We start from the raw sequence: 20345 nt of genomic DNA on the forward strand, positions 1-20345 counted from the left end.
GCACAAGTGTGCGGCAATGTGTGGCACTCAAGCAGAAGGACCTGAGCACCTACTCTATGCAATCCTCTACTAATCCATGGAGATGCATGGGGGTTGTCACTGGCACAGGGAAATTACACAAACAGGCTAAACTTCGGCTGAAAATGGCAGAGTAGAGTTGTGAGCTATGCATTCAGCAATGATGTGATACGAAACACATGGCGGGGGGCGGTAGGGGAGGAACCCATCAAATTACTTTGTTTCTCTTGTTCTTCATGTCACTTGCCCCGCTCTGCCTCTGTGCCTTAGGAGAATACAATATATTCCTCAAACACCTGCCCCTGTTGCCGTGCTGCATGTCATTAGGGTTTCTGCCCTGGTTTTGGCTTTTGTTGCTTCATGGTGCTATCCCTGTATGACCTAAATTTTCTTGTGCACAATCCAAAGATCTTTGGCACTATGGAAGCTTTGTGAAAAAAGGCCCGTCTTCATTCATACAGTTCAACATAAACATAAAGAGATGTATAACGAAATATGTCTGTAAAGGAACCTTTTAAGACAGATTGGCTTATTAGAATTACATTATTATTAATCTATTTCTGTGCACTAGGTAAGAGGACTACACTGGCAAAAAAATGTAATGTGTGCCTCGAGTCATAACTCCTAAGTTCTTTTTAATGTCCTAAATAAGTGACCTAATTTTCAGAAACGGTGAGAACCAATTCGTCTCTCACGAGATTTCCATGACAGCTTCCAAGTGCAATTTTAAAGTTGACTTGCAGGATCAGGTCCTGGTATTGTCAAGTGAGGTGAATTAAGGAAGCTGTGTATTCCTCTGAACTGCTCAGCTGTGAACTGTCAGAGTCAAATAAAACTGGGCAAGGCAGGATTCCTGCAAGAAAAAAAAAGAAAACTGTGCCAGCGAAATTTAGATCAGCAGAATACAGTTTGCCATATTAGAATTCAGTCACAAATCAGCTCCAGAAATACTGCTCTAGCCAAGAAAAAAAGCCGCATGCTGTTCATAACAATAAGTGGTTAGGGCTTTACTTATACACTTCCCCTGAAAGAAATGGTCTTCTAATTAAACAATTGTTCACAGAAATCACATCCCAAGAACTGAAGGAAAAGAAATGGAAAACTCAAGATTGTTCCTTTTTATATTTTAGTACTGTGAACTGAAATACAGTTTATCACAAAACTAGATTTTTCTTCAGTTCAGCCTGCTGTTTATAGTAAAAGAAAATTACATATTAACATAAAGCTATGAATCCAGTTTAAAATTCTTCTGATGTCAAAAGGTCCTTCATACTCTTCAGGTGAGCCTTGTTGAATATCTAGCTCCCTCTTCAGCCCCTTCCTTTACTTACAGACCTGATTATGGTACCTGTGGTTGCGCCACTGTATCTAGGGCTTCTCAGCTTAGACAATTCTTATGTGCTAATTCTAACTTTTCAACTCTCTTGACCACAAAACTTATTCATTGGCTATAAAAGCAAATCAAGCATAAAGCAAATCAAAACTTGGAGCACGTCTTATTTATCTGTGCAGTTCCCAAGTCTACTTACTGGGTTCCCAGTTTACTCAGCAGCTCTGTTCCGCAAGAATCCTGCTTGTTTTTACTTTCCCCCTTTTCCTTCCATGACTACATTGTATGGGCTGAATTTACTGGTGATTTTCCTGAAAGGAAAACAGACTATATACCAAATGTTTGTCATTCTTTGCATGAGGCTGTGCTGAGGTTATTCACTGAAAGCCTATGTCTACTATCTTTCTGATGCCATGGTTTTCTACCCCAGACTGTAGACAAACAGCTGTTCTTTCTCCTCAGAATATTTTAGTGGTGTTTGATTGCTTGCTACTGTAAATAGTTGTTGTGTTGACTAACTGTTGCATTTCATTTTCATTCTTGTCAAACCAGAATTGCATTCAGGCACCCTCATGTTGTAGTATGTTAAATCCCAATACTGGATGCCTGCAGACTTGGAGAAGGAGTACTTTTATCTTGTAGGTTATTCTGAGACAGGACATAAGAAGGATAATACCTCTCAGACTGTAGGATTTGGTATGTGGCTTGACCTAAGACGCTCAAAATGGAAGGTGAGAGCAAGGTCCACTTCTAAAGCCCTCTTGTACTAACAGTCCGTCACAACTCTTCTTTAACTTAGCATGTGACTCAGCTTGCCTAAATGGCAAGGTTAGGCTTTCTCTGAGAACAGGAACCTATACTTGTATTCTCACATAATGCTGCAGCTTCTCTTTGCCTCCTTATGTTTGAAGTCTGGGACAGGGAGCTGGAATCAAGTAGAAGCATTAAACCCAGGAATGTGAATGGTGCCAGTGCTGCAGCAGGACTCAGGGAGCATTGACATGGCTAAAGCCTCTTAATCATCCTTGATACATGCATGCCTAAGCATATCTTACTTCCCAAGTCGCTTGTGCAGGTGTGGATGGGACTGTGCAGCCATTTTGACATTGCGGTATACAAGCACAGACAAACACAATCATTGTATTCAGGCTGAGTTCTGCTGTTTGTCCTTTATTAATGTTGTGGCATTTATGCCATAAGCTCTTTCTAACTTGTGAACTCTCTTTTGGGAAATGCCCACAAGCAATGTAGTGCAAGGGTATTTGCTGTATCTGTTTGATATCTGTGTAGACATCATTATGCTCATCATGGACGGTCCTATATAAATTGATCAGCGATACTTTTTATGTCTTTTTATGAACACACATCTCTATGTGGTATAAATATCAGTTGATCCATTTGCACGAGTCACTTATCTTCTAACAAGGAAACTTTATGGTTCATGATTTTGCATCAAAAGTTAATCATTGTCTCACGGCTCCATTAGTGTTCGATAAAATGGACCTTCCCGGAGAACATTCAGTGAGTGTAGATGGATGTGACACTTAAGGTACTCAAAGTATAGCTAACAAAGGAAAAACAAATGAGCATTGCTTACATGTTCAGCATTACCTTTAGGAGGTCTACAGAGATTTTGGTCTCTGTTTGCACTAATCTTATGTTAGTGACTGTCATATTACATTAGCAAATTTAATCTTTGTTAATGTGATAGAAAGTTGCTAATACAATGAGACTCATTATATTAACAACTTTTGCATCATGTTAGCAAAAGCAAAATTTGCTAACAGAATGCAAAAATTACGAATATGATGAAGTAATCATCATTATTCTAACACCTGATTGTATTAAGCAGCTACTAACATTTTTTATATGAAATCACTATTTGCACTGTACTGGGATTTTGTAGGAGAACTTGGGTGCCTAAATAGGAAAATATGAATATTTTTTAACAAAAGCTTTTTAGAGAGATGGGTTTTCTTTTGTATTGCAATATAAGTATAACTTAATCAAAGTCATTCTGAAATTAAATTACTTGGCATAGGAAACTTTTCCATAGAACATTGAAACATATAATGAGCTATGTCGTGACTAAGCCAGTAAGAAAGTACAAAGATAATGTGGATCGCTGTTGGTCTTGTATCACCTTTTGGCTTTGAAAAGTAATTTCACATTACAAGTCACATTTTGCAGTATACAAGAACTTACTTATGCAATATTTCATTAAAACATGTTTGTTTCACTGTTACGATTTGGGGTTTTTGTGGCAAGACACACATTTATTGTAGAATATATTTGCATGTAAGATTTATAGTCTTCCCTGATTACCTTATAACTGTCCACTAAAAATGTACCAGGATTAAATTAAAATTATGATAATATTATTTTTAATATACAGAATATAATCTGACAGCAAAACTCTCTGCAACATATAATATGCTGCATCTCTATTATAATTTCTTTGAAAACAGTCTGATTATTATTCTCTATAAAGTCTTCATTCTTATACAAGCTATGTAATAAGAATCTTTTAACTTTAAAAATTAACTGTAAAGATTGAGGAAATGGAGTTCAGCACAGAGTCTTCATGAACAATCCCATAATGGTAATAGGCAAGCTTTGCAAGCTGCTTTCTGCCATGTTTGTAGTAGAGTGGGGAAAACATAGAGAACATTTTGAATATATAATGTGTATTCAGCAAAGGCAGACATCTTAGGCCAGCTGGAGGATGGATCTTCTCAGTTATGAAGAGATGTTGCACTTAATGTTAAGTCCATTGAAGTTCCTGTAATGACTTCAGCTGAAAGTACTTGAATTTTTCAATACTCAAGGAAGAGAACCACTGGCAAGAGGTTCACCACAGATTACCTTAGCTTCAGAATTTATTCCTACCTTAACACAAATCAGCTTTACATTGCTGCTTTTAACTTCAGAATGTTCCAATTCAAAGCCAGCAAATGAAGGAAAGAGAAAGTGAAGGAGTTGTGCATTCCTTCTGGAGAGACTCCATTTTTTTCTGTGCTGCTGAATGCTTAGAAACCACTGGAGAATTTTAAACCTGGTGGTGGATGAGTAAACAAGAGAAGCATCTCCTGCCACAGATCTTTATATGGAAGAGGAATTTCTTAGGAACTCAGGAATTCATATAATATATGAGTGAACATTGTCAGTCTAGCCCACTAGCTTGTCTTTTAGAGTAGCTGGTACCAAATATTTCCAAACCACATGTAAAATCTACAGAATGGTAACTGTACCATACAAGTTGAAGCATAGCACTTGATATCTCATGTAAATTTTATTATACACAGCGTAGCATGGTTATTCTTGTTAGCCTCATAGATATTTAGTCCTCCTTTTGAAATTCTTTTATATATATATAGATTGTGAATTGCATAGATTACATGTTGGGCAGGAAAAATTATTTCTTTTTATGTTTTTGTTTTTATCAGCTCAAAATGTGCTTTCCCTTCAATTTATTGGAAATCTCCTTCTTCCCATATTATCTTCTATGTATCGTTCATTATTTTATGTACCTTTTGTCACATCACTTCTTATTTATCTGCTCTCAAAGCTAAATATTTATATTCTCATTAAACTCTCTTCAGATGTCCTTCTACTAGTGTATTTCTGTTTCCATTGTTCTCTTTTTTAATAGAAGATGACCGGAACTGAACACAATACTCAGTGTAAAACTTGGACTATAAATTTACATAATAGCATTTTAATATTTTCTTTACTAATTTATTAATTTTAGATTCATTTTTATTGTGTTCTAAAATCTCATTTATCTTTTTAGTCATAACGGTCTTCATACAGAGCAGATGTTTTCACTGAGATATTTCCATTTCCTTTTATTGCCTTGTTATAGTTATTTAAAACTCCTCAGTATACAGGAGTAGTTTCTTTGAAAGGGTACTACATCTTGCACTTGTTAGCATGAAATTTCATCTATTACTCTGTTGTTCAATTGTCTGCTCTGGTTGCTATTTAGGTCCCTCTCATGTTCCTCCTGATCTTCTTTTGACATAATAGCTGCATCTTTAAGACTTTCTACACCGATGCTCACTGTTCAAGTAAAACACATAGCAGATGGGAAGTCTGTAGATGCTTTCCACTGATTTGCTTAGTTTAGGTATGTATTTAGCATGAACAGGTAAAATGTTAAAACTGTCCCATAAGAAGAGAGGCTAATAACCCAGATACGCCAAACCCAGATTCCTATGCCTCACTCTTTCCCTCTTTTTCCCAGTACTGCATCTGAGGTAGAACACGGATAACTTCTGTGGAGAGGGAAGTTGTCTTTTATTTGTTCATAAGGATATGGTGTCCTGTTACTGTAATGTGAATGGAAATGTCCTAAATATCAGACAATAAAAGAACATAAAATGCTGTAAAAAGAGATAAAAACTAGAAGAGAAGAAGAAATGTAACCTGCTAGAAGTTGGTATCAGAGAGGGAAAGCAGGCATTTGTGTAAACCACGAACCCAGGTATAATTCCTGGTTTTAGGCACAAAGTGAAAAATGTCAATGTAAAAGTAGTTTATATACTTCTGTAAACACAAAAGAATATGTAAATATGATATACCTATATATGAACATAAAGTCAAAGGTCAGATCCAGCTTTGCTTAAAATTTACCAGTAGTATGGTATGTTTCTTTCCAATTTCTCTTCTTTAGTATAAGCCTGTATTTTTTACTGTCTTGGCACTCTAGTAAAGCAACTAACCTTGTTAAGATACATAATATTTTTATCTGTTGGAAGGAATGCATATGAATATGCTTTTCAAATTTCAAATTGAAATCATCTGCAGTACAACTCTTCAAGGACAGAAGGGTTAGCTGGCACACAGGTGGGAGAAGACTTGCTCATTAGGGAAGGTTTGTTATATGGTAACATATAATTAAGGTAATGGTCACAGCTTGTGTGACAGCAAACACTCTGGCAGTTGTTTGATTGCTGTCTGGGTCAGGAGATCAGCTCTTTCTACAAGATGTAGCCACATTAGTGTGTTAGTGAACAGGTTAGAAAGCAAATTACAGCTGCCTTTCTTAGGCATATTACTATCGGGGCTCATTGTTTTGGTTTTTTTTACTGTACATCAGCAGTAATATGGCTTCTGAAGACTTCATGTGACAGGTTAGGCATTTTATCCTTTGAGTAAACAGTAATCATGGTGTGAAGAAAGTGGGGCATTGGAGATTTTTCCCATTCTTTGAGAATTCCATTCTTCCTTTTTAGTTTGCTCCAAGGGCTCTTTGGGGATACATATATTAAGCCCTTTAAATAGTTCATAATAAATCTTTGTCTCAGGCTGATTCTGACAGTTTTTTAAAGAGTCTTTTAAGAGAGAATCCTCAATCATTTGTTAATCCATGGGGTGATCTTCAGACTTGGAGGAAAAAGAAACAGTGCAAGCTCCAGGGTTGTGAAAATACAATGTAGAAAATTTTTAACTCAGAAAAACTCAGGAAATACTGTACCATGGAAATTTCACCAATCATACTGTGTTCTGCCTGTGTCTAAATGATCATTCTCCAAGTTACCCAGTTTGGAAACACTAGAGAGAGAAAAATAGGCTAACAAAAAAAAGGAAGAGCAATTATTATTGATTATCTTATTCCTATTACCTTGGTTTTGGCTTTATTTTGCTTAAAGCTTGAGTTGAAGGGGCATTATGGGAAAAAGAAATCATTGTTCCCATTGTTAAAATAAAGCAAATAAACAGAATTCCTTCTGTTAAGTGTTTACCGTTCAAGCCTTATGATAAATCTGCCAAAATACCTGCACTGTGGGCTGATTTTTAAAATGCTGTTTCCTGCGTAATATGACAGATTCTGACTGTGTCTGTCAAAAACCTTCTTAACTCCACAGTGCAAAATACATAAATAAAGGAGAAAAAATAGAATAAAAGTAAGATGTCCAGTTCATTTGACATTTGTTTTCACCAAATAATTTGAGTTGTATCCTAAGAATAATGCATGGCTGCAGCCCACTGGAACTACTGTTAAGTATTTGTTTTCAGCAGCCTCGGGTCTGTCATTTTTGGAGATACCCATTCTCAACTCTCTTTGAATTTCAATGCCATAGTGCTTGTCATTATCCTAGGCTTTTTTTGTAAATTCTGCATAAGCAAAGAAATCTATAAATGCTAATTTACCTGTGTAAGAATTCTCTTGGTGTATCTTAGGAATATTGTTGCCTATTTTAATTTAGTATGTTACCCTGAGGAGAAAATACTGTCATGGGAACAAGGAAGGGTACTAATAAGGGACAAAGCTACAAAGAAACCTGGATAGTTGGGCTTCTTACCCCTTCTGCAGCTGGGTACCTGAGTGTTGGGGCTGAAGGCTGCTGCTGGAAGCGCTACCAGCTGAGCAGTACATCCCAATAGCTTCAGCTGCCTGCTATGCCAGCTGTGCTAGCAAGTTCCTCAGCAGCAGCAGGATTAGCAGCCTGCCTGGTTCTGCCTAGCCTGGACTGGGTCATGGAGTTTCTCTATGACAGATGAGAGGGAACAGTTGCACAGCGAATCTTGTGATGATGGAAATGTTAATAGCATTCTGAAATAAATTTGGATGCACAGTGCTGAGGACATAAGTATTTTCATGTTTAATAGTTGTATTCACAGGTTATTTTTAAGTGTTACTTGTTCAGAGCAAGGGATGGGAAAGCGTTACACTGGTTTTTGACATGGATAAAGAGATTCTGTCTGAGTATGAAATTACATGTTTTCTGACATTTTAAAAGTGTTTCTTGACTGTCTTCTGAACTATGAAGCCATGCAGCTGGAGAAAGTTATTCCTAAAATACATTAGACCAAGACTTTCTACACATCCTGCAAAATCTGCAGCATTGCCCTTTATCCCCCCAAAGAATCTGCATATTGTCATGATGCTTGGCACCATACCTATTGCCGCTGTCCAGTAATGAAGTTATCTGTAAGCCAAACTTTAAACCCTATGGGGAAAATGTTCTTCTTGCCAATTATGTTCATTTTCCCTTGACAACATATGGCTTTTAACTCCAACTCGTTTTTTTATTATTGAACCATTCTAAATTAGCTAAAAAGTTGTTTCACAAAGAAAATTATTTCTGGCCTTCCATACTTCAAAATATTTATAAAATACCAGTTTGCACTTCATACATGAATACACATCCAGATAAGGTTCAAATTTGGAAAAGGGAGTAGAGTCCATATGACTGAAATCCAAAGAACAGAATGGAAACCTGTTTGCAGTTTTAAGTAGTTGTTCACTGTTAGGAAAGATGAACGCAGATACTTGCCGTGTTTGAAAAAAATAAGAGGTCAAATGATGCCACAATCTTACCACCCTTCTTTGCCATTTTCAGTGCGTGAACAGAAAGTGGTCGGTCAGATGGTCATCTATGTTTATTGCTGCTAAACCAGTAAGCGTTCGCCATTAGTAATGATCAGTCTGTGTTTGCACATATATGCTTGCTTGGTTTAAACATATGCCCAGTAGCTACCTACTTTTCTAGAAAGGTTATTCAGCAAGGTTACACAATTTGTGCAAAGTGATTTTTTTGGCAGGATTCTATACACATTGATATAGCAATCCAGCAGATACTAGCAACCAGTTACTGCCCCTTGGTTAGGCTGCATGGAAGATTCATGTATATAAAATAGTGTATTTTACTTTAATAAACTTACAAAAGCAAAGAGCAATCATTGCAAATGTAATTTTTTCTTCCTCTTTGGGATTCTAATTTTAAAAGCATTAAAGAAGACAGCTGCTCATGCTGTGATATGCGCTAAACAGCCTGAAGGATGGAAAAAAATATATTTGTAGCTCATAATAACTATTGACCTTTCTGATATACAATGTTCTCTGTGTTAGCTATTCTGTTCTATCAACAGTGAAGATTGAACATGACTTTTTAATAGAAAACATGGGGTTTCAAGCTGCTTTCGCAAAGGTGTTTATGTATTGTTATTTTGTATTGTAGTACAAAGACTAAGTCCTGATGCCCTTTGTCTGACATCATGTTTGTCATAAAAAAGCCCCACTGTTACTGACTGTTTTATATGAGGAATTGGCTCGTAACCATTTTATAGTCGTGATAAAAGCATTGCTCCACTAGATCCAGAACACAGGTATTGAAAATAGAATCCCCCAAATATCCCAGCAGCACAAAAGGTATTTTCTGAAGAAATAGATTCCTCAAGTGGCTATATTTAAGGGGGTATTCCACTAAGATTTAAAACACTCACTTTTTGCATTCATACTGTGTGTTCCTTGGCATACGCAGGCTGCTGCATAATAGCTTTTGCTGGATGTCATGTGCTCTCAAAGACTATCTTTATGATACTCCGTTTTTTCTCTTGAACTTTCCTACTGCTTAGTTGCTGAGTACAGAAACATCCACTAGCAGCAGCTTGACTTTGACACTTGTGTATGTTTCCCCGGAGTGGGATCATCCAAACATTGACTGAGCAGCATGAGGTAACTCGGCTGTTCTTCTTTCCCTCAGGGAAAAGCTTCACCAAAAAACACCTCCCATTTGGCATATGAAAATCTGGAAAGCAACCTCTTTATTGTGCTTTTTAAGCCCAAGCAGGCTGGCAATGTTAGGCAACATCAGAAGGGACTTTTTAATGTTTGTTGGGGGGGGGGCAGATTTATGCCATGTGCTGGGAAGGAACTTTAGTGGGCCATTATTGGCAGCTCTGAACCACAGTTATTTTCACAGCTATGCTCTGGAGTGTCAGTTAATGATTCACAAGTTACTAGGCAAGAGCAGAAAACTAGCAAGAAAGAAAAAATACCCTCAGTTGATCCTTCTAGGGCATGAAAGAGGGGAGACAGCAACAGCATTTAATGGCAATTTTGTGCTGAAACAAAACGCTCAAAATTGTTTATAAGACGCTGCTCAGTAAGGATAATGATCATTTAAGATGTGGAAACCAGCCACATCTCAAAGGAGATTTAACATCTAGTCCTGTATTCCTTACAAGCCCATAAAGCTCTTGGGGAATTCAGTGAAGTTTTTACCCTCAAAACTAGCCGGGGTCCATTTTTCCTTTGCTGTTTCCTCATTTCCCAGTTTCTTTTCTCTGTACCCGTTCCCTAACAGAGGATAGATGTGCTGTTACTTACGATCCTCTACTCTCCTAACATCAGGACCTCTGCTAGCCATTGGATGTGTTCTGTTTCAAACTTTATTAAAATTGCTGCAGTGCAAGTAAACAGTAAGGAAACGATACCACTGTGCTAATTTTCTTTGGGACTGTCACTGAATCTTAAAAATCTATGAGTTTTGCTGACCTCACATGAAACCAAGCCAACAGGTCAGGTCAGATTATTTATTCCGTTGCTTAAAATAAGTTAACTTTAAATGTAAAAACCTAGAAGGAAGTTTGAGCATCATGTGCAGTATGGTTTATGTACCACTCACTCACTAGACCATAACAGCTCTTCCAGAGTTGTTCCGGTCTATTGGATGAATGTGGATACATTTGCAAGTGTTTAGATAATGGATTGAAGCCCAGTAGACTGTAACATTTCCAAAGGCTTTTTCAGAGTTACGTTTCCTACTATGATTAGTTCTGTTAATAGCAAATCTTTATTATGTTGTTTTCAAACAGGCAAAAAAGCTCTATGTATTTCATAGATCACTGACCTACCAAAATTTGTTGTAAAATCTGTCTTGCAACATTACAGGAGTAACAAAAATCTTATTCATAGCTTCATCCTGGCAACACTTTATTTATAGCTCTATCCTAGCACCTAACTCATTCTATATTTTACCAGATATACAAAGAATTCTGTGGGATAAAGTTTACATGGGAAGTAAATTGCATATGTCAGGAATTAATAGCCTGATAAGACATGTTTCTAGACTAGAAGAAGAAGAAATAGAAGGAGTTGCAGAAGCAGAAGAAAGGAAGTTTTGAGAGGCATTAAATAAAGTAATACTTCTTAGTCCAGTAAAGAGTAGTTCAGATTACTTTGGTTCCACAAGGATAATAGAACATTCAAAAATTTCTCTGTATAATAACAGGGAAAGCCTATCAATGAGTTTGTACTTTAGTTTGTCTTTCTTACACAACTAATGGGCCTAGTCTGGTTTAAAAAACAAACAGGGTAAGCTCATTATTTGTAACACTACAGGATAAGTTGTCAAGGCATGGCTTATTTCTCTGCAGGTAGTAGTCTTTTGTGTGCCCAAATGTAGTATGCACATAGTAGTGTTTGCACTTGTAAGACCTGCAAACTGAGTGTTAACAATCACAGACAAATATAGGTTGCACATTAAAGTTGTGTTGTTTGTAAATGTATGATAGTTATGTGAAACTATAACTTATTCTGCCAGTAACTGCATGCAGAGTTTTGCTTACCCGTTGGTAAATCAGCATTAAGCTCCTTTAGAGACATCTGGCTTAGTTTTGCCTGTGGTTAATGTTAAGTCTGGTGTATTTTGGGGTGTATTTTGGGGAATAACATAAGTACATTTCCATGGCTGGTGTAACCACATACACCAGAATGAATGTTGGCATGTGCAACCAAAGCCCTAAGCAACAGGCTGCATGGGATGCTAGAAATGATAAAATAATAATCAGGAACTTAATCCAAGTCTTTTCATAGTATTCCTGCTTACTTAAATGGGACCAGGCTCTAGCAGCTTAAGTTTCCCAGAGATAGGGAACTTGTGCTACTTGAGACACAGCTGGCATCCATCAGCCACTCCAGAAAGACTTGGGTCTTCTGCAGGTCCCGTGTGAAACTGCCACTCCTGTACACATCTTAGACACTGTGGGGCAGCTCACAAGAACGCTGTAGACCTGTGTGTGGGCAACTGAATTAAGCCTTCAGTCACTGTCCTGGTTTCGGCTGGGATAGAGTTAATTTTCTTCTTAGTAGCTGTACAGTGTGTTTTGGATTTAGTGTGAGAAGAATGTTGATAACATACTGACATTTTAGTTGTTGTTAAGTAGCGCTTATCCTAAATTAAGGATTTTTCAGTTTCCCATGGTCTGCCAGCAAGCAGGTGTACAAGAAGCTGGGAGGGAGCACAGCCAGGACAGCTGACCTGAACTAGCCAAGAGGATATTCCATACCATAGGGGGGGTGGGGGGTGGGTGGCCAGGAGGGTCGGTTCACTGCTTGGGCATCAGTCAGCAGGTGGTGAGCAACTGCATTGTGCATCACTTATCATCTCCTTGGGTTTTTTTAATTAATTTTATTTTATTTTATTTCTTTTCCTTATGATTATTATTAATATATTTAATATCAGTATTAGTATTACATTGTATTTTACTTTAGTTATTAAAGTGTTCTTATCTCAACCCATGAGTTTTACTTTTTTTTTCCCAATTCTCCTCCCCATCCCACTGGGTCGGGAGGAGTGAGCGAGCGGCTGTGTGGTGCCTAGTTGCTGGCTGGGGTTAAACCACAACAGTCACTTAGAATTCATCCCTGAAATGAAGGAACTGTTCTTCTTAATGCACTTCTAATAGTTTGGCCCATTAAATTTTGTATAGTTAAGCATTGGGGTTTTCACTACTTCCTTTGGAGGCAATTTTCAACAAATCAAGAAGTCAGGATTAACTGTACAAATTAAAAATATTAACTACACTGTATTGTGGCCAAACAGTTCACATCAACAGATTCCTGTGTAATATCCAAGTTCTTGTAAACCCAGAGTGTATAAGGCGGATCGAATATTAAACATGTTCTCCCACTTTTCTGGCTGTTGTATCTAAATTCACTGCTACTGCACTGACTTGACTTTTGCCTGAATGCAGGTACTTTTACCACATTAAAAAGATACACTGTATATATATGAGTTAGTCACTTGTTCTCCCAGTTTCAAACATCTATGCTTAACCTTAACATTATGCACCATCACATGTGGACCATAGCCCAGTAATTACAGATTTTTATTATAAAAATAGTCATATCTCTATATGTAAATATATATAATATAATTTTAATATTATGAAAAAATGTGAAATAAATATATATGTAAGTGTTCAGTGTCAAATTAATTGTAAAAAAATAAAGATTGTATATAATGACAACCTAACTGAAACAATCTGAGATGCCAGCCCATCTCATCAGTTGTTGGATCTGGAAAATTTGGAGGGATGAGAGAGAAAAAAACCAACCAAACAAAAAAAAAGATATTAAAAGAACCAGCTTCCAACAGAAGTCTGATAGGATTTAAAGTTTTTATGCCTTTGAATTTCTAATAGGCTTATGGGTCATGAAAAGTGAATTGTCTTCATCTTGGAGGTAGAATGACAAGAAAGAACAGTTTATTATCTTGTCTGAAAACATTACCTAGCAATAAATTCTTTAGAGGAAGTCATCCTTCTTTCCATTTCTTTTGGAAGTGCTGCCCTGAGCCTTCCCCTTTTCAGTGAGGCCTTGGCCAGAACCCAGCATTATTCCCTCTGTGTAAAAGAAAGAAGGGAACTAAGTCACCAAAAGCCTGCAGTCCAATTCTTAACTTCTTCAGCTTTTCAGTAAATAGCAAAACAGAAATTTTAAGAGTCTTACCAAGTTAGATAAAAGCACCATGAATTTCAGATCCAAATCTGGTCATTCAGGAATTCGAGTTCCTGCTTATAACTGGGACAGCTCACAGCAAAAATACTATTCCTACAGCTCCTTCTAGAGATATTATTGCCTTGGAAGAATGAACTAGCTTCTTTGCCACCCACAATGTTAACTAAATAGTCCAGATCGTCCTTGATTTTGCAAGACGTTGAGCATGCCAGCGAGACCAAGAGAGCACCCATAGAAATTGCTAGCTCTGTTCTCACCAGTTGATCTCCAGGCAGACTGCCCGTGTGCATAGATATGCCTAAGTGGTTCATCCGAATAGTCCAAGAATCTTCAGCACCTTCCTAGACCAAGCTTTAGCTTCCAGTACTTGCCCATGTTCAGCCTGCAATCAGACTGAACCCACTTCACTTAAAACCATGCATTTGCAGAAGTGCAAAGTATAATTTCATAGTAACTTTCACTTATTGGAAATAATTTGTCTTAACTTGAAGTTTTGAGTTGTATTTGCTGGGCTAGTAGTTAGAAAAATCTATCTTTTAGCTTATAAAATGATCAAATTTGATCTGTAAGCTACAGAGAGATAATGACCTTGGCAACAGTGCTTTTTTGAGAGTCACTTTTCTGATTAAAAACACACTTTAAGAGGCAATAATATGAGAAAAAACAGGACAGTTGTTAACTACTCAAGGTTAAATTTTCCTAGAAAGTCTTTGAATGCCTGTTTGCAGACAATAAACTGCACAGAAGAAATAGAAACATTGACAAAGATACATCTAGTCCAACTGAAAATGATAGATTTATATTACCTAATTATTCATCTGAACATAATAATTCTCAGATGCCTATGCAAAGGATTATAAGACTTTAAGAAAATATGGGAAGAAGTTTGCAAGTGTAGAAGATAACACGAGAAGGGAGCTCCCTTCTTCTTACTATTTTATATGTTCTTTTACTTTGTTTCTCTAAGAGCTGCATAGTTGGTGTTTGAGAATGTCTCTTAGAAGCTGCATAGACACCTGTTTTCAAGGAAGACAAATGAAAGCCAGGTGAAAACTTCGTGAAATGCTATCAAATCCAGAATTTTCTGTACGTTAAACCATAATCTTTTTTCCCACCAACCCCCTCCGATTCCTTGTTGGTGTTTGGTTTTCCCTGTGTAGCTTCTCGTCCTCCTAAGAATGAGAAGCCTGTCTTTTATCTGTTAGGCATGTGAAAATGCATTTTTTTCCTCTCAATTATTTTTAATGCATGTGAGGGAAAAAAACCCAGAAGTTGGTGAATATTTATTCAGACTGATTTGGCAGCATTTCGTTATTTAAGACATAAATCAAATTTGGAACTTCCTTTTTCCTGGGGGACAAATTGTTTATCTGAATTTGAATGTGCTTGTGAATCAGTCATGGGGATAGTGCTTGTGCTATTGCTGTGTAATAGCAATTATTTGCATTGGTTTACATTGTTTTGCTCCATAGCATAAGGTAGTCAGGCTGCACACAGATGCACAGTACATCTGCTGATCACTGCAGGATCACAGCCATGGACCTCAGACCTCCAGTTATGTGCATGTTTATCTACCAGTATACATTCCACTAACATCAGAAGAACTCTTCCAGTATGTGAAGTTAAACAGTGTGTGACTGGTGTGTGGGGTCTGGGCCCAAGATTATTCCCAAGGCAAAGTCCATTGAAGGATAAGAGCTACAAGGCTTGTTCACAAAGAAATGCTTGGGAGGAGATAACTAAATAATTTTGTGAATTGGCTACTAGTTCAAACTATCTTCCCATTTGGCTCTATGGCTCATAGTTAACATTTTAACATTTATGACACTTTTGTATGGGTATACTGGGTTGCAGATTCATGCCCTTTGAAATGGACAATGCATTCCTTGTGTCCAGAAATCTCACCCTGCGTTAGCAGCTTTGCGAATGGAAAGAGAAGAGGTTAATTCCTTTAGTAGTATCTGCTGAAGAAATTTAAGGACACACAAAGGCAAGTGCTTTCCCAACAGAGTACACAGTTATCTGTTTTGCAAAGACAGTCCAGACTTAGTTTTTATACTTCTAAGCCTGACAGTGTGTAGTGCTTTCATTCACACAGAGTGAGCATTGACTTTTATCATATTATTAGCATTCTAAACTCACAGTTTCAGAGGTTTACAACTCAACAGTAGGTTTAGACTCAGTAAATTCAGCCCAGGAGCACTATTTTTCAGTGTAAAAGACATCTTTAGTTACTACAGTATCAAGCCAAGCAGACCTTGCTTATTTCAGGCTTTTTTAAAGGTCTTAGACTGCAAATTAAAAAAAAAAAAAAAAAAACAAAAAAAAACCCTCAAAAATGAATTGCTACAGAGTTTCATTCTGATGTTCCTCAGATTGCTAGCCTCCTTTGACATAATTGGAAAAAAATTGAAAAGACTGAGTGATAGGCATTTAAAATCAGCTCCTGAGAACTCATAATGGTCCCTATTCCACATATTCCTGTGCAAATCTCACTGACATCAATGGATGTGTTCTGTACACATCCTACCTTTAAAATCCTGCATGCATAATCACCGTTAGCATTGTTACGGTATCTGCTGTGGGTGGGTGCAACTCTGAATGCAGATTTGTACTAGCAGCCGTAATGGTTCTCTCCTGAGAGAAATTCAGAGAGCTGTTCATAAGCTGTTCTGGACTTTTTGGTAACTAATCCAATCTCACACATACGCTCTCAGGTACTTTTTGTTAAAGAAAATCAAACAATTTAGAATACATATTTATATGACAGACACTGTTCCAGTCTGTTGGATAAATTATATGCATTTTACAATATTCACTTACAGAGACGTATAGGTTTGTATATACTATAGTAACAGCAAAATAATGTTAAGCTTATGATATAAGGTGAAATGAGCCCAGAAAATTTCAATGAAAAGTACACTGTACTATATGTCGGATGGTTTCCTTTCTTTCATAAAACTGTGTATGAAAGAGAAATTTTGATTTCAATTGCTTAGGAATGGTACGTATGTATTACAGCCTGATCATTTTTCAAGCACGAGATATTGTGTGTTTAATTAACATTACTTCTGTGTGTTTAGGTAATTACCATTAGAACACATGAGGACATATTGTACTTATTGCCTGTGCTAGAGCATAATGTCCTGGACTACAACAACTACACTTGTTAAGCTGATTTTAGCATTTCTTCACACAGCAGGAAGCACCCATGCTGTGGTTTCTTAATGTTCTCTTTAACTACTGCACTGTTGAGTACTGTACAATAAAACTAATAATTAATTATGATCCTCATCTTACCACTACTGTTGCTATCCAGTGACCCTGGTTCCTGTTTCAGGGTTCCACTATCCCGTACCCTGAAACACATATCTTGCCTTTCAGAGTTTTATTTCTTAGATTATATTGCTGAACAGAGCTGAATTTTTTGAGGACAGGTTTGTTGCATGGATTGTGATGGCTTCACATTTGTTCAGGTCTCCAAGGACCAGCACCAATAAATGTGAAAGAGACAACAGCAGAATGGCATACTTTCCCATTTCCACCAGGATGAAAAAAAATGCTTTAAATTAAGTCTAACCTTAAATGTATAATCTGTCCTTGGGAGCAAAAAAAAAAAAAAAAAAGATATAGCATCTTCAAGCTCTTGGCATCCCTTACGAGAAAAAATTGGTTCTAAGGGTCTCTGATCTTGTGTTTTAGTAAAATAGAACTGCACGGCTGACTGACAGTTCTGATCTAAAGCATTTACGTTTAAGTTTTGATCTCTCTGCTTTTGATTAAAACTAATGAGCTCATTTAATTCAAAATGGGAATCTCTGATAAGAGAAATAAGGTTGATGTGATTGGATTAGAGGGGCAAATTAAACTCTTAGAGCAGAAGTTTGTGCTTATATAGTGTATTAAAAAGCTGTTGGCGTATTATGGCGTGTTAGATGATGAGAAAAATTTCATAGTAATTCATATTTAATCAGAAGAAATGAAAGTACTAAATATAACATGGCTCTGCTTTTCCCTCGAGTGATAAAGAGCTGTACATTTAAAATGACATCGAATTCATGCTCTCTAAAACAAAAAAATCTTAAAAGAAACACTAAAGAAAGGGGCACTGTTGACAGTTATTTCATCACAATAGAGCTGAAATGTCACAAACACAGGACAACGTGACCATATCAAATCAAGGACAATTCGATATAATCCTTAGCTCACAAACAAGTTCCTGTGTTTCTATTGACTGTATAACAAATGCCTTTTAAATACTTGAATACTTTCTACTAGTAGTTTGGTCAATTCCCCAAAACAATAGCAGAATAAATTCAAAATAACTTTTTTTATTCAGTGTTAATTACTCACTGAAACTGAAAGTTAGTTAATCTCCAATAATGCTTGCTTATTGTAAGCTGCTCCAGAATTTTCCCATGAACAATATTTTGGGAAGAGGTTGGTTGTCAGGGTTAAAAATAGCAATAATAAAGTTTATATAAAGAATATCTCAGTACTGACTTGAGTTGTACCCACTATTTTATCATGGTTTATACTAAGAGTATTTATTTACTATTTTAAGTGGTTGCAGTTGAGGGAGTGGGAAGCACAGGTGAGAGCTATAGTTTCAAGCAGGAGGAATCTCTTCAATTGGACTACAAAGATATTTCATTAGTGACTTATTAGTCACCAATAATTAACGATGATGGTGATGATGACAATAATAATAATATGTGTCATTTACATGAGCATTTTTGCTTTCAGTTGCTCAGTGCTTTATTGATAATAATTAACCCTCAGTAATGGGGAAATCAAGGCACTCAAAACCAGCAGTGGGTCACCCTAGGTATCACTGTTTAAGTGAGGAGTGGAGACTAGGGAATGAAAGTCTGCAGAATTTGCAGCCTATTTCAGCAGACAGAATCTGAAGAACTCCCCAGTTTTTAAAACAATGTCAAACCCTAACAAAATAACTCCAGTCATAATAAAATTGTGCAAGAAAGAGTTAATGAGGCAAATCTCTGTTAAAAATTCTATGGAGAAAAATAACTTCAAAATGAAGACTGAGTATACATATATTTTTCAAATTTTTTTTTTTTTGCTAAGTAAACGTTTTCTAAACGAGGTAAATTGATTACAACACTCTTAGCATCCATCAGTCATTTATTTTTAGTGAGTTCAAGGATTGCACCTGAAAAATAGCGTAGAGGGGATGTATAAAATCTAAATTATGTGTATATGTATTTTTTTCTGTTCCCTAGTGGAATCTACAAGCCCCAGTTTACTAACCACTGACAACACTCTAGAGCGCTCTTTTTTCATCCGAATGAAATCTACACTGACCAAGCGAGGCGTGCACATCAAGTCGTCAGGATACAAGGTAAGGGTTGCACTCTAGCATGAAATATTGACATTTTTAAATTATGTTCATTCATGTTCCAGGGACACATTAACAGACAGAGAAAGGAGCTATTTTGCATTTGCATATGTCTCATTCCTTTTGTTAAAGAATCATTAATGCAATATTTCCAGCCTGAGGTTTGGCTTTGGTACTACACCTCCATTAAATGGATCATTATGATGATAAACATTGATGATAACAGCATGATAGCCTTCAAAAGAGCAACACTTCCAGAGTAAAGGTATATTTTACCAAAGAAGGTGAGTCAGAGTAACATCACTTTTTCCATAGTGGAAAATTACTGCTCATTTTGTTAGACTTTTAGTCATCTTTGGGTTATGTTTTTCCCAGAGAGGTAGGATTTCTTCATGCAGACAATATGCTGGAGCTATTTAATTTCACTGCCATTCTGGCTGAAGGAAACAACAAGACACAACGTGTACTTTTCCACCATTTTTCTTTCATTGTCTGTCTGAGGGGCATCTGCTGCTGGGGATCATATTTGCTGGATTTCAGACTCTTTTAAGATATGAAAGTCTCTTGTTCCTTATCAGCAGTAATCTCATTTTTCTTCAGTCATATATCGCTCATGGTGCCGGTAGCTATCAGTGGCTTTGCAGTATACTAAAACTAGAAGGAATAGCACATTTTTAACATTGTCAACTTGCGGAATGAAACATGTCATCCGTTAAGTATTATGCAAGATAAAAGAGTAGTGCAAGAAAGTAAGTCTGAGAATGTGTGTGTATTTAAAGAAGTTGCTTGTCAATGTTAATTTTAAAACTTTCACGAGCATTTTTTTTCAGTTTTCAGAGGAAGATTTAGAGGAGCTTTGAATTAAAATTCCCCAGCTCACTTTTCCCAAAAAATTCTCTGTGAATATAGCATCGAGGTAGTCTACCTGCACAGTAAAAATCTGGTAGAAATGCCTTCTTTGCAAGCAAATGACTGGGAGTCCTTGTGTTGGATGGTTTCTGGGTCAAGATGATTAAAGTAGTTGCTGATGGAAATTTAGGTCCAAATCAGTGGTTCCTTAAGGCACCACAAATTTTGATCTGTGTACTGCTTGTCAACACCTGAAA

At 36.8% G+C, this 20345-nt stretch overlaps 1 protein-coding gene across 1 annotated transcript in view; it reads left to right on the top strand.

Annotated features, from left to right (window-relative positions):
- Positions 1 to 20345, top strand: part of NPAS3 (neuronal PAS domain protein 3) — a 625842-nt gene that overhangs the window by 547390 nt on the left and 58107 nt on the right. The window contains exon 7 of the mRNA XM_010583986.1: positions 19124 to 19242. Within this exon, the coding sequence (XP_010582288.1) occupies positions 19124 to 19242 (119 nt within the window). The remainder of the gene's footprint in view (positions 1 to 19123; positions 19243 to 20345) is intronic.

Source organism: Haliaeetus leucocephalus, unplaced genomic scaffold, assembly GCF_000737465.1.
Source record: "Haliaeetus leucocephalus isolate CR32 unplaced genomic scaffold, Haliaeetus_leucocephalus-4.0 Scaffold932, whole genome shotgun sequence".
NCBI lineage: Eukaryota > Metazoa > Chordata > Aves > Accipitriformes > Accipitridae > Haliaeetus > Haliaeetus leucocephalus.